At 42.6% G+C, this 14,393-nt stretch overlaps 1 protein-coding gene across 3 annotated transcripts; it reads left to right on the forward strand.

Annotated features, from left to right (window-relative positions):
- Window positions 1-4,629: 4,629 nt before the first annotated feature.
- NOSIP (nitric oxide synthase interacting protein) lies at window positions 4,630-14,284 on the forward strand. 3 transcript variants are annotated; one of them, XM_073004399.2, is made up of 9 exons: window positions 4,630-4,925; window positions 7,699-7,816; window positions 8,726-8,831; window positions 10,395-10,476; window positions 11,045-11,186; window positions 12,089-12,195; window positions 12,732-12,919; window positions 13,055-13,163; window positions 14,089-14,284. In XM_073004399.2, the coding sequence occupies exons 2-9, from the start codon at window positions 7,747-7,749 to the stop codon at window positions 14,158-14,160; spliced, it is 876 nt and encodes a 291-aa protein (XP_072860500.1). In that variant the 5' UTR covers window positions 4,630-4,925; window positions 7,699-7,746; the 3' UTR covers window positions 14,161-14,284. The 3 variants fall into 3 exon arrangements, with proteins under 3 accessions (XP_072860500.1, XP_078234107.1, XP_078234106.1); XM_078377981.1 differs by having other exon boundaries at window positions 4,900-5,045; XM_078377980.1 differs by having other exon boundaries at window positions 4,912-5,003.
- The last annotated feature ends 109 nt before the right edge of the window (window positions 14,285-14,393 follow it).

Raw genomic sequence — 14,393 nt, forward strand, 5'->3', positions numbered from 1 at the left:
GACAATACACCACCAATTTTTCAAGAGAGCCACAGGGATATAGCTTGTCTAAGGTTGAAAATTTACAATATCCCAAGTCCATATGGAAATATTTCATAAGGCTAAAATGGAGGCAGCGTGAAATTCAGCCAGGACCCTAAGAGAGGGCGCTTTTATCTTGAAATAACAATTGCATTCTAAGGTCCAAGTCCCTCATCTCTAGCAACAAAGGAAGCTTTCTGGGATGCTGTCTTGACAAGCACGACAAGACCTCCCCAAACGGACTTCCTTTTCAGCCCAGTAAGACAAGAAATTGGTCTCTTTGTTTTGCAGGGCTTCTCTGTACAGTGGTACCTCGACTTAAGAACTTAATCCGTATTGGGACTGCGTTCTTAAGTCAAAGCACATTTCCCATAGGAATGCATTGAAAACCATTTAATCCGAATCTGCTGTTTTTTGTTCTTAAGTCGAGATGCTGTTCTTAAGTTGAAGCATTAGTTCCCATAGGAACTAATGCAAAGCTGGTTAATCTGTATCTACCACTAAGGGGCAAATTTTTTATTTTTTATTCTTTTGACCTAAGGTGATCATAGGTCAAAAAAAGGGCAGGAAAGGTTTTTTTCTTTTAGTTCTTAAGTCGATGCTCCGTTCTCAAGTCGAAGCAACTTTTTGTGAATGGAGCCGTTCTTAACTTGAATCGTTCTTATGTAGGGACGTTCTCAAGTCGAGGTGCCACTGTATATGCTTCTACCTTTGCCTCTGCCATGGCCTTACTCTGAAGTGGTGTCTTGGAAGGTGTCAGAGGACATATAGGGCAATCCTTTAAAAATGTTTTGCCTGTTGGTGTTTTTTAAAGGAAAAAAGAATGACTATATGGGATTCATATTGACTGTAACAGAGTTCAGGACACCCGGAAGTTCTAGATTTTTAAAGTTCTGAGTTCCAAATCCAAAGGGCTGTAATTCAAAATCCAATTTCTGGTGCTACTGCACACCTCCACTTAATATTGTTAGAATGTAATACATGTACAGTATCAGTTCAGGAGGGTCTGAGCTCTTGGACACTTGAGTCAGAAATGTTGCATGAAGAAGACATTTGGCCAAAAATCTAGAAAAAGCCCCTTTGCTGTCATAGTGACACACTGTTTTCTTACCAGTTTGTGTACAGTTTCAGTCTTGTTCACTTAGGTGTCTTTTAAGGGTCATAACCCATTTCCTCATATCTGAATTACAGAAACCAGCTTGTTTTGTTTCCTGTACAGTCTATTTGCCAAGCAAGGCTGTGACCTCCTTTCTTCATACCACAACCATTAAATGTTGATTGGTTTGGGATTCGTTTTTTCTCCCCATATCTAATTCATTGTTACAGATTAAGAGGTCTTTAGATTTCTGACCTGTTTCCATTTGTATTTATCAGACCGTGTTAACCTATTTGATGAGGGTCTACACACACTTTGTACATATCTATAGCTCAGTGGTTTAGAGGCTGAGAGTTTGATTTCCCACTGTGCTTCTGTAGAGCCAGCCTGTGTGATCTTGGGCAAGCTGCATATCCCAGGGCACATCCAGAAGAAGGGAATGATAAACCATTTATGTGTATTCTCTACCTATAAAACCCTGAAAAGGGTCACCATAAGTCAGAATTGCTGTTATGATGGTGATGATATTCTAAAACCCTAGAAAGAGACTGCAATCTACAGTAGATCCCTATTTTCCTCTTGTGCAGTGGTTCCCAACATGCATTTTAAAAAACTCTTGGGATTCTTAGCCCCAAAGACAAGAAGCTTAAGCATTCTTACACACATCACTTATAATAACACTGTGCTGAGTGATCTTTGTTTAGCATGGATCCAGCTTCCAGTTCCTCAGTATTAATTGCTATATAACATTACTAATAGTTGTTTGTTTAAAAATGCCAACACTTTCCAGTCTTGATTGCTCAATTGATCAGCAGGTTTTTTAGCCTGAGGGAAGAGTGAGTCACAGGAATGGGTGGTGCTTATTTGTAAGGAGAACAGCAGAAATTCTTGTGGCTTACAGTACCAGAAATGTTGGCTGAGAAGTGTATAGAATGTTTTCTTGTCTCTGTTTTGAATGCCAAATTATGAGATCTGAAATTAGATCATTTTAGGGCTGGTTTGTATGCAATAATACACACCACTTGACTGTTGGTGTATACATGACTGTGACTTGCCACAGAATTTGCTGATGTTGCAACAGTTGCTTTCAGTCTGCTCCCTCTCTGCGCTTAGATACATGCTTTATCTACCTTGAAAGTGAACTTAGTTTTTAAAACAAGAAAACCATGTATTCATATTTCTCTACAAAAGCAAACTGGAAAGCCAGCACAGAAATATACCCCGTAATATTTTACAGATTAAACAAGGGGCAATGTATTATATGCTTCTGCCGCTATTTCTCATAGCAGCAACGTCCCATCCCTGCACATGGCTGCAGAGTTCTCTTTAGCTGCTCTAGATTTCCACAAGACTATGTCATGTATGCATGCTTCCTATCAACAAACTAACTGAAATCAGCCTTTCAGTTATTTTTTGATAACCTGTCCGGCTCTGGTTTCTGAAGCAAACCTGAGCAAAAGTTTCCTTTAAAATAAACAAGAGTGAGCTAGGTGCATTTACACAGGCTATATTTAGTTATATCCTGTTTAAACAAGCAAGCTACATTTAGTCTCCTGTCATGTACCTATGTACTTAGAACTAAGCTCCCTTTTGTTAAACAGGGCTACTCTGTAATCAGGATGCATAAGGTGGGCAACCTTAAGCGTCTTAGCAATATTTGCAGTAAGATTGTAATAATACTGTATATCTGACATTTTGTGTTTAAAGAACTAAGTGGCATTTGATTTTAACCTGGGTTAAAATGACCTTAAAGCAAAGTAGATACTATACTGGGATACCCAGGGTGGTGTAGAGAATAGAGTCATGGACTTAGGAGACCTGGGTTCAAATCCTCTCAGCCATGGTTGCTCACTGGAGTGAGGAACTGGTAAAACCACTCCTTAAATATCTCACTTACCTTGATAGCTCTATTGTTGTTTTTGTTGTTTAGTCGTGTCTGACTCTTCGTGACCCCATGGACCAGAGCACGCCAGGCCCTCCTGTCTTCCACTGCATCCTGGAGTTGGGTCAAATTCACGTTGGTAGCTTCGATGACACTGTCCAACCATCTCGTCCTCTGTTGTCCCCTTCTCCTCTTGCCTTCACACTTTCCCAACATCAGGGTCTTTTCCAGGGAGTCTTCTCTTCTCATCAGATGGCCAAAGTATTGGAGCCTCAGCATCAGGATCTGTCCTTCCAGTGAGCACTCAGGGTTGATTTCCTTCAGAATGGATAGGTTTGTTCTCCTTGCAGTTCAGGGGACTCTCAAAAGTCTCCTCCAACACAATTCAAAAGCATCAATTCTTCAGCGGTCAGCTTTCTTTATGGTCAAGCTCTCACTTCCATACATCACTACAGGAAAAACCATAACTTTGACTATGCAGGATTTTGTTGGCAAGGTGATGTCTCTGCTTTTTAAGATGCTGTCGAGGTTTGTCATCACTTTCCTCCCAAGAAGCACGTGTCTTTTAATTTTGTGGCTGCTGTCACCATCTGCTATGATCATGGAGCCCAAGAAAGTAAACTGTCACTGCCTCCATATCTTCCCCTTCTATTTGCCAGGAGGTGATGGGACCAGTGGCCATGATCTTAGTTTTTTTTTTTATATTGAGCTTCAGACCGGTTTTTTGCACTCTCCTCTTTCACCCACATTATGAGGTTAATTCCTCCTCGCTTTCTGCCACCAGAATGGTATCAACTGCATATCAGAGGTTTTTGATATTTCTTCTGTTCATGCGGTATTCTTGGCAAAGGTACTGGAGTGGCTTGCCAATTCCTACTCCAGGTGGATTGCATTTAGTCAGAACTCTCCACTATGACATGTCTGTCTTGGGTGTCCCTGCATGGCATAGCCCATAGCTTCTCTGAGTTACTCAAGCCCCTTTGCCATGAATCAGTTCCGACCTGAGGGTATGTGATATTATACTGTACTACTGTATAGTATACTAAAACAACATACCAAACATGTTACCAAAACGTACTTCATCAGTTGTAATCTGTGAAATGATAGACTCTAGTGTTTACCCATAAATTAATTTCATTTGTGTTCAGTGGAGATTATGCCCTTCTAGATTTGTTTAGGATTGCTCCCCCAGCGTTAATCCTGTATGTGTAACAACAGTAAGATGTACATTTCCCATTCACGAATTGTACTCCTGTGTCCTCAAATGGGGTGGAGGGAAACCTCAGGAGCAGCAATGCAGGTGCGTATATAACAGACACTTAATTTTGCAAAACCTCGGAACCAAAACCGATCCCAAGAGCAAAAAACAAAAAACCCAAATCGAAACAAAATACTCTCAGGCACCAAAAAACAGGGAGTGAAAACGTACAAGTAGATCTCCACAGAGAAGGCTCTGTGATAGCATTATTAGGAGGGGAAGAGGAAACTGGTCTTCTTTCTTATTACCAATCCACTGGGGGAAAAGAGGGTTATCCTTGCGGGGGTGGGGGCGCCCGCGCGGAGGAAACGGCTCCAGCCACCCGTCTCGTTTCTCAGTAGGAACCTTAGTGCCACGGCCCTTCTGTTCTCGGGGCTTTGTTTCCTCGGCAACGGAGGAAACGGAGCAACTTGTGCCTGATGCACAAGTCGGAGTGTAGAAGACCGGTACGTTTCCGGAGTATGTTGAGTTCCTGTTTTTAGAGGAAAAATCAAACCGAGGGGAGAGATCGTCTGTCCTATCTACAGTATTTCAAAAAAACATTTTTAAGGTGTAACAGAAGAAAGGAGGAGGTGAGCTGAGGCCCGGAGTTACTGCGAGAGTGCCAACTCTTGAACTGGCTCCGGTAGCCGTCCCTGTGGAGCCCGTCTGATAGTCCGCCATTACGGGTAAGGATACGGATTGTTGTTCGGTGAACACCTGCCATTGCTGCAAGACGGGCGCGAGGAACCGGCGACCCTCCAGAGGTTGGCGAGCTGATGCTCCAGTCACCCCTTACCATCGGTCAGGTTAGCTCTGGCTGATGGGAACTTGAGTGGCAGAGCATCTGCACCGCCGCAGGTTCCCTTGCTGCGTGTTGTAGTTTGCGAGTTAAGAAGGCTGTGAAAGGCACAAGGAGTCTCCAGTGGGGTGTGTGGGGATAGAGTAGTTGACTAGGACTCCGGAGACCTGGGCTGGATTCACCGATTCTGCTGTGGATGCTCACCGAGGGGCTGAAACTGGTGAAGCCACGTCTCAAATGCTTCACTTAAATAAATAAATAAATAAATAAGTCCAATAAATAAATAAATAACCTTGAAATTCCGATTAGAGTCCCTATAAGTCAGTTCTGGGTCCACGGCATATAACAACAAAAAAGGTATAAGAGCAGAAGGGTGTAACTACTGCTTTTGCAGCCAGTGGCTGGTACTGTACTGGCAAAGCGGCGGAGGGAAGGGAGTCACACCGGTTTACATGGAAAGCTGGCCCAGTAGTTGTTCAGAAAGCCTCGAAAGGGATGGTATGCCTTTGAATGATCTAAACCACCTTGGGTTCTTTTTATGGGTTAGAAATATTTTAAATAAATAAATAATAATATATATTTGTGTGGCTTTTGCATCATAGCTGTGAATGAGGAGAGTAAGCTGTTGGGTAGGGGAATAGCAGTGGGTATATTGAGGGAGAAAAGGCTGTGAATGAATGTCCTGAACAAACAAGTCGGGTCAAATCTGGACCTGAAAGCGTTAGCACTAGAAAACTGCTGACAGTTCCTTGGGGATGGACGAAAAGAATTGCGAGGCAAAGGAGGCGCAATATTGCCACTGTTAAATGTGTCTGTCTAAGGATATTAAGTTGGAAAATGTTTATTCACTGAAAACTGGCAGAATGACTATTGCAGAAATCTAAAAGCTTGTAAGATAGAGGTGTAATGTTTGGATACAGCCATGAGGAACAAGCTGTTGAGTTATTATTAAATTAAAATGTTGGGGGAATTTGTGCATGCTTTCAGGCATGCAGTCTTTATCTTTTGAGATGTAATTGAGATATGTTGTATATCAGATGTGGGGAACCATATGGTAGGCTAATGTTGCTTATGTTCCTCTGGAACATTTAAAAATAATGTGTTAAACAAACAGACTTGGTTTTGACTCTTTGCTGAGGTTTGTATGGTGATTTTTAGTGGAGAGAATGGGAAAAACCGAAAAGAATAAAATAATTCTGGAGCAATTTTATTCTGTCATTTTGGGAATAGTAACTGACATTACTGATGGAAATATTGCTGATGGAGATATTTTGCACAAGACATATTGGAAACAACTATTTTCCCAGTACAGTAATTTGTTGTTTTGGTATAAGGAGAATGGATTTGAGGTGGTGGACACTGTTATTCATGTGGAATTTTCAAAACCATAATTAGGATTTTTAGAGAGATGTTAAGTGAGTTGTGAGAATTTGATAGCACGTTTCCACGCATACCTACTTAGAAGTAGGCTACCTTGAGTTCAATGTGTCGTGCTCCCAAGTAAGTGCTTATAGGCATGAAGCTTGAAGGGATTGTTCCTAGATTTGCATCTTCGGATGTGACAAGCAATTTTGCTTTGGGGAAGTGAAAACATGGCCAATTGTTAAGAATCTGAAAAATCTAGAAAGCAACAAACAAGTTGGAAAAAGCTGTTGTGAATCTAGTGAAATTGTTAGTCAGATGTCCGCTAGGAGGCAGTTAGAGATGTTTCTACAGAGGAAAACTGTGCCCATTGCTGCTTTCTGTTTGGCTGACTTTCTTTTCTGGAAGCATGGAAAGAACATACCAGTAATCCTTTTTATGAAACAAAGGAAATGTCAGGAGATTCAAGAATTACTGAGACTAAATTGCTAGACTGAAATTTCTGAGAGAAGGAAGTAGCATCCTTTAAAATGCAGTAAATCTGGTAATCTGATTAAAACCAGGCTAGGTTAGGGGATATTGAATTGCCAGTGCCTTGGCGTGGCCCTGGATTTCTCAGTTTTATGCTGCGGATGATAAAATATTAAGAGTACCTATTTGCTTAATATACCCTGATGTTGGGAAAATATGAAGGCAAGAGGAGAAGGGGACGACAGAGGACGAGATGGTTGGACAGTGTCATCGAAGTGAGCAACATGAATTTGACCCAACTCCAGGAGGCAGTGGAAGACAGGAGGGCCTGGCGTGCGCTGGTCCATGGGGTCACAAAGAGTCAGACACGACTTAATGACTAAACAACAACAACAATTTGCTTAATATAGTTGTAAGGGAAGGCATTTCAGAAGGCACAGGTGAAGCCTGTGGTCAAATTGCTAATGAGTGAGATATGTCTCTGCTAGTAGAGTAATAGGTTTTGGAGATGGTGAGGAGGATGACACAAATTAAAAAAATTAAAGAAGTACTGTATTTATGAAGCATGTTTCTTGAATATAGTTCTCCCCCATGCAATCAGTTCTGTCATACAAACAAGGATGAATCTAATTGGGAGGAGAGGTGGAGCCTGTCATATCATGGCCTCTGAATATCTTTTACATGTCACTTTTTCCTTTCCCCTTCTTTACGGCACTTTCAGTCATTAGTTTACCAATCTATATCCCATTCTAGCACACTTGGTTAGTTTCTTTGGGTTCAGTCAAGCTCCATAGACCTGACTAACAAGAACTTGTCCTTACTTGTAGAAGGAAGAGAACAGCTGCTGACTTCTTGGATTGTCTTCCTAAGCCTCCATGACTCGTCATGGCAAGAACTGTACAGCAGGAGCTGTATACACCTATCATGAAAAGAAGAAAGACACAGGTGAGAAGGCTTGTTTTTTCAGGGCTGTGGATTGGGGCTGAGGTTCATGGACATTGATGGAGCAGGAGGGGATGCCTTGTTCTAAGACACTGGTAGTGGGGCTCCAGGTGAAAACCCAAAGAGCAGTGCAAAAAGTATTATTTCCCAGAGCTTGGAAAAACTACTGGCCCTGGTTATCCCCACCCAGCACAGCCCCATAGGGAATCCTGTGAGTTCAAAAAAGTAACTTTTCCAAGTTGTGCGTGACCCTACATAAAGAAGCCTTGCCTGCTGTTAATGGAACCAGAATTGTACATTGAAGGATAGCTGAGATAAAAAGGGTTGTTAGAGGGTTCCAAGCCATTCTTGAACTATTGTGGGATGATGGGGAGTCCGAAATGGAAGCTACAGGTCTTACCTTTGGCTTCTCCCCATTGTTATCAGATCAGCTTCTTTTCCCACACTAGTTAAGGGAAGGGCAGTCACTAAGAGTCGGTGGACTAGGCTCCCTTTGGCCCTTCCATGAAGACCAGACCTGGGAGACTATGGTTAGTGCAGTTGATCTTGACCTGGTGATTATTTGGGAAAGCTCTGGCATACATATGTGTATTGGGCACACCCTGAGCAATGATTAACACCACCCCAGTGTTTCATTGAAACTCAAATGGAAACTAATCTAAAGGACTCCTGACCAGCCTAATTTCTCCCTCTCTCCCTGCCTTGAAGGCACTGGGTAACCAACGAAGCCCATAAGTGGTTAAGAGGAACAAGCTGATCTACCTGAGCACATCCCTTCATGATCTCAGCTTTTCTGGGCTGGTATTCTACCAGTTGCTTTCCGTCAAGGAGAGATGTAGGGCTGCCACTCAGAGAGTCTCTTTGAAAGCGCGTAGCCTTGCTGTGACTTTTCCTCCCCCTTTTTTCCCCCAGCTGCCTCTGGATACGGGACCCAAAATGTCCGCCTGAGCAGAGATGCTGTTAAAGACTTTGACTGCTGTTGTCTCTCCCTGCAGCCTTGCAAGGATCCTGTTGTAACGTAAATGTCTGGTGCAGTCTATTAGAGTTGCTTAGTAAATTGTGGCAATATATAAGGATCTGTTGCTTATATGCTTTAGTAGTGAAGGAGTTACTTTTTAAAGTATAGACCCATTGTGTGAAAAATAATGGTGTCCTTTTCACTGATTTAACAAATGATGCAAAATCATTTTTTTTACTTACCTCCTGTGTCTGTAGAGCTAATTTTTTGTCCATGCAAATTACTGGACAGATTTGCCTGAGTTCACTTCCTAGTCTCAGTTAAAACAGGTCATTAAATCTCAGTTAGGAGATTGTTCTGTTTCACAGTGTCTTGGTTTTTACATTTGGGTTGTTTTGAAAGTGTGTTCCTTTTTATTTAGTGTATTGTGTGCATTTCTGAGACAAGGCCACCATTTCTAATGATAAGAAAATATGAACCATAATGGACTAGATCCAATCCAGCATTAGGTTCAGTTCACATGGTGGCTGATTAGTTGTCTGTGGGGAACTGCTAGCAGGTTATGAGTACAGCAGTATCATCTGACTTGTGTTCTCCTGAAAATGATGTACAGAAGCATACCACCACTGATCCCAGAGAGGATGCAAAACCATCCCAAACAGTAGCCATTGATGATCCTGACCTCCATGAATATCCATTCCCTTTTTGAGCTGTTCTGGTTGGCAGCCGCTGCATCTTGCGACAATGAGTTCCATTGTTTAACTATGCATCATATTTTAAAAAATACTTTCTTTTACATGTCCTGAATCTCCCACCATTAGGCTTCTCAGTGATGTGGATTCTCTTAGTATGAGTGTGGGAAAAATTATAATTGATGGAAGGGAGGAATGAGAGGTTTGGTGTGTGGGAAAGAATAAGGATGTTACAGGAAATTGCATTTGTAGCAGGCAGAAGAAAAGAGAAACAGCATCAAGGACTGATGTCATTACGGACCTTCAGTCTTGGCTCTGGCAGAGATGTCAAGAATATTCTTGCCTGTCAAATACATAAATACGCAAGGAAGTGATGGTCTTAAACCTTGCCTGTTTTATTTCACTATTTTTTCCTGCCAGGTCCTGTAGTTGTATGGAGACTATGCTCTTCCTTCTTTCCTTCCAGTTGCCAAATAGAGATGGTTGAATTAGGAATGAAGAACTAATGGTTATCTGGATGTTTTGGTCTACAGTTCTCACATTCCCTTATCATTGACTGCCAGTTAGAGCTTGTGAGAGCTAACATCCCAGTCCTCTTGATCAAGGCTGCCAAAGTTCCCAATCTTGGCCCCCCAAAAGTTATCAGACAACAACTCTCAGAAATCCAGGCTTGGACAGCTAGTGGGGAAGGCTTCTAGGAGTTTTACCCCAAGAACATTTGAAGACCTAAAGCTGGGAAGCACTGCTCTAGAAGGGCAGTGGTTTTCACCCCTGCCAATAGTTATTGTCTTCCAAAGTTCTCTGAGCTGCATGTTTATCCTTGAGAAGGGGATACATAACTATTCTTATGATGCTCTGTAACTCTCACTGAAGTCAGAAGCTGAAGAATGGTTCCTTTTGTGTTTTTCTCTTCCATTCTCCGCAACTACAGCCCTGATGGATACTTATATGAAAAAGAAGCCATCCTAGAGTACATTCTGCACCAGAAAAAGGAGATTGCACGGCAAATGAAGGTACTAGAGAAGATGGTTACTGGATAAATCTGGGGAACAAGTAATTTTTTTATGTTCACATGTGTCTTTATAGATGGGAGAGAAGGCACTGCTCCAGTGTTCTAGGCAATGTTAGAAATGGCACTTGAGAACTGTGACCTTGTTTCATGGGCATGAGAACAGACCCATGAAACAGGATCTAGTTGAAGTGGAGATTTCTTAATTGCTATTGTGATGTGTTTATTCCGGTAATGTCACTTGTAGCAGGCAAATGCTTTCAACTCCCTGTTCCAAGACAGTTTCTTCATCTGCTTTCCATCCAGCTCCTGCGTCTTGCCCAGGCCTTACTCCTGGGGAAAGCATTTTCCAGAAATAACTAGTTCTGTATTCCTATGCTCTCTGTTATCCTCTCAATACATTTAAAAAAGCCTGTTCTTTCCTTCTACCTTTATCCTCAGGAGTGGTCCACTTCTGCCTTTGGATTTTTCTTTACTTACAGTATTTGTATACTACTAAGCTGTTTGGTATACAGAGATATGGAGACGTAGAGCAGGGACAGAGGTCATGGTACTCTTTTGAACACTGGCAGGCTTACGAGAAGCAGAAGAACGAGAAGAAGACAGAGATGGCCGAGCTGACGAAGGCTGCCAAAGAGTCCAAGGTGAAGAGCTTCTTAGACAAAGAGCTGAGCATCGTCAGCAAACCCCTCAACCCCTTTGACCACAAGGCAGGTAGGTGTTTGAACAGAGGATTTGGGCAGGTTTTGTCAGTGAATGATCAAAGAAGAATGTAGAGAAGAATATTCAAGGTAATTCCTCCTATTTGCTTCTGAGGCAGGGATACAGATGCCATTCTTCTTAAGAAATGACTCCCATTCAGTTCCCTCTGATTTGGAAGAGTTTTATCATTGATGTTTAAGTGTCTCTGGGTGCCATGGGGGGAATCTCTGCTTGCTCTGGTCACATTTGTTCCATTTATTTCCCTTACACTTATATCTTGCTTCTCTAATGAATTCAAGATGGTGTACATGGGTCATCTCACTCTCTTTTTATCCTCGCAGCACCTGTGACATAGATCAAGCTGAGAGAAAGTAGATGGCTCAGAATTGCCTAGCAAGTTTCATGGCTGAGTGGAATTTGAACCTGTGTCTCTCAAGTACCAGTGTAGCGTCCCAACCACCATCCTTCATTAGTTATCTGCTGGCTCATTCTTGTATAGCTTTGTGCCCCACATCCATCTACTCCCTTATGGTTCAAGTCCCCACCCACCTCTTTCCTAGTAGCTCTCCTGTAGTCAGCATCTTTGAATATCTCGATCCTACCATTCTCCAGGTGGGGAAGGAGCTCCCAAGGAAAATGTGAGGATATGAAGTCTTATTCCAAGCACAGACCAAAGATGGCTGCATGGTCCCCACCCTATTCACGGCTGAGTTTTCTTGTGATGTTTAATGTAAAGTGGGCTGATGGAGTGAGAAACTGGAATGCACAAAGCAAGCTTTTGCTTGATGCTGCGGGAATATTGCAGTGTCCTTAATGTTGCACACCTAAATTTTCCCCACAGGCCAGCTTAGATCTCCATTGTTTGGACTGCTATGGGACTTTTAACACCCACTTGCCATATTCTATGTTTATAGAGAACGCTCAGCCTGGACCCAGCAGTGAAGAGAAAGCCAAACAACTGCCCAGCTTCTGGATCCCTTCATTGACCCCTGAGGCCAAGACCCAAGTCATTCAGAAGCCAGTGAGTTTTATCGCTCTTCCCTTTCAAGTTTCATATCTTCTTCTTTTTCCGCTGCAGGAGTGGGACATAAATAACTTCCTATATGTTATTGGACTAGAATCCTTTCTAACCAGTGTTCAAGGATGATGGGAATTCCATTCTCAACCGTCTCCGAAGCTGTTTGTTCCTTGTTCTTGTTCTGATGTCATCTGCACCAAAGACCAGTTTATCTCCTTGAATTAACAATGAAAACTGTTGCTTATATTTTGGATCTTAAATGGAGGGCATGACCTGCAGTTGCAAAACCTGAGATGGTGGAGTTTCTGGATGACATCCTAATGATATAGTGTTCTGTGTGGCTGGCTACTATATATATCTGTAGATTTAAGAGGGTGTTTTCCTCCACATCTAGTTAACTTTTCTTCATTAAGGTTTGTAGATCACTTGTAAAGTAAGGATGCCCATCTAGTGCTGGAGAGGGGAAGCTTCAGCCCAAGGGCCAAATTCAAAGGGAACAAACAAGCTCTTTTGTGTTTTTGTTGTTGTTCTCATTTTAGGACAAGTGTGTTTACTGTCCTATGGGTGGGAAGCCTCTGAAGCTGAAGGACCTGATCCCTGTGCACTTCACTCCTGTGGACCCTAGTGTGGATCGTGTTGGACTAATCAACCGGCAGGACCGCTATGTTTGTGCCGTCACACGAGACATGCTGGGGAACTCTGTCCCTTGTGCTGTGCTCCGTCCTTCGTGAGTGATGTGGGGGTGCATTTCGACATTGAGGAATGGGGGCTTTTAAAATGTAAGAAGTGGGACGATGTCATCAAGTCTATAGAGGTTAAAGTGCAGGAATATAACAAGTGTCATGCTGTTGTTTCTTAAAAGGGGTTCTGTGGTAACTCTGGAGTGTGTTGAGAAACTCATCAAGAAAGACATGGTTGATCCAGTGAATGGGGAAAAGCTGACTGAAAAGGACATCATTGTCCTGCAGCGGGTAAGAGTGAGTTCTCTGATGTAGGTGTGAGAAGCCTATGGCTGTTTAGACATTTGCTGGATCCCCCCCACCCCAGCCTCCTGGTCCACTTACCAGGCTCTGCATGCTGCTGGGGTCCTCCTTTGGCAGCCTTACTCCAATCCAGAGAGGAGCCCAGGCAACCTTTCTCTGCCTCCTCAGCCAGCCAGCCACTCATTGGCTGTGCAGGGAGAGTCCCCTTCCCACCTCCATGCCAAAGTCTAACATCTGTGTCTGCAATCCAACGTCAACAGTGTGTAATCTATATATGAAATTTTGAATATTATTCGGTGCCTCTAATGAGGTACGCTATCGTCTACAAAAGCTCCTGGTACAATAAATTTGCAGACTTCAGCATGTCACATGACCGTTCCTTTCTCTACAGCAATGTTTCCAACCTGGGGGTTGTGACACCCAAGGGGGTTGCCAGGTGTTTTCGGGGTGGGGGATTTATTGCAAATGTATTGTCCTGTATCACCTTATATGTGTTGTAGTCCTTATTTAATGATTTCTTCCTTGACCTTTCAGAGTTAGCTTGTATGTGTATGTATGATAAACAGGCCCTTTGGGGAAGAAAGAAGCCTCTAATGTTCTGAGAAGGAATTTTACTCCATTAAAATGCCTTTTTATGGAGATATGGTGGTGAGGGGTTGCAGATTACCTGGCTATTTTAAAAAGGGTCACAGCTCTAAAAAGGTGGAGATCCACTGCTCTAGAGTAATTAGTCCTTGTTTATCAGTCTCTTGCTTAATAGCAGCATATGGACTCAGCACTTGGAATGGTCATATTGCAAGTTAGACACTGAATAAAACAACAAAAAAGACTTAAAAATATCAAAGGCAAAGCCAGCCATAGATCCACACCTGTTGTCATCCAGTATTGCCTTATGACTATTCTCTTATTTTAGGGTGGCACAGGATTTGCAGGATCAGGCGTGCAACTGGAGGCCAAGAAGTCCCGCCCTGTTATGCAAGCTTGACAACCATCCCAGCAGAGGAGTGAAGCAACTGCTTTGTCCTGCTACCTCAGGACTACAAATAGCGCATATGAGGTAGCAAAAGTGTCCTGTAATTTTTGTAAATAAAAGCTGTTTTGGTTTTGTCCTCCCAGTGTGAAACATTTTATTTAATTTAGTTGGGAAGTGATTGGTTAATGATTTTTCAGCTTAGCTTGGAAAAAAAAGGTCTGTAAGGGAAAAAAAGTGAGTGCAGA

This window comes from Pogona vitticeps, chromosome 6 (genome assembly GCF_051106095.1).
Source record: "Pogona vitticeps strain Pit_001003342236 chromosome 6, PviZW2.1, whole genome shotgun sequence".
Taxonomy (NCBI): domain Eukaryota; kingdom Metazoa; phylum Chordata; class Lepidosauria; order Squamata; family Agamidae; genus Pogona; species Pogona vitticeps.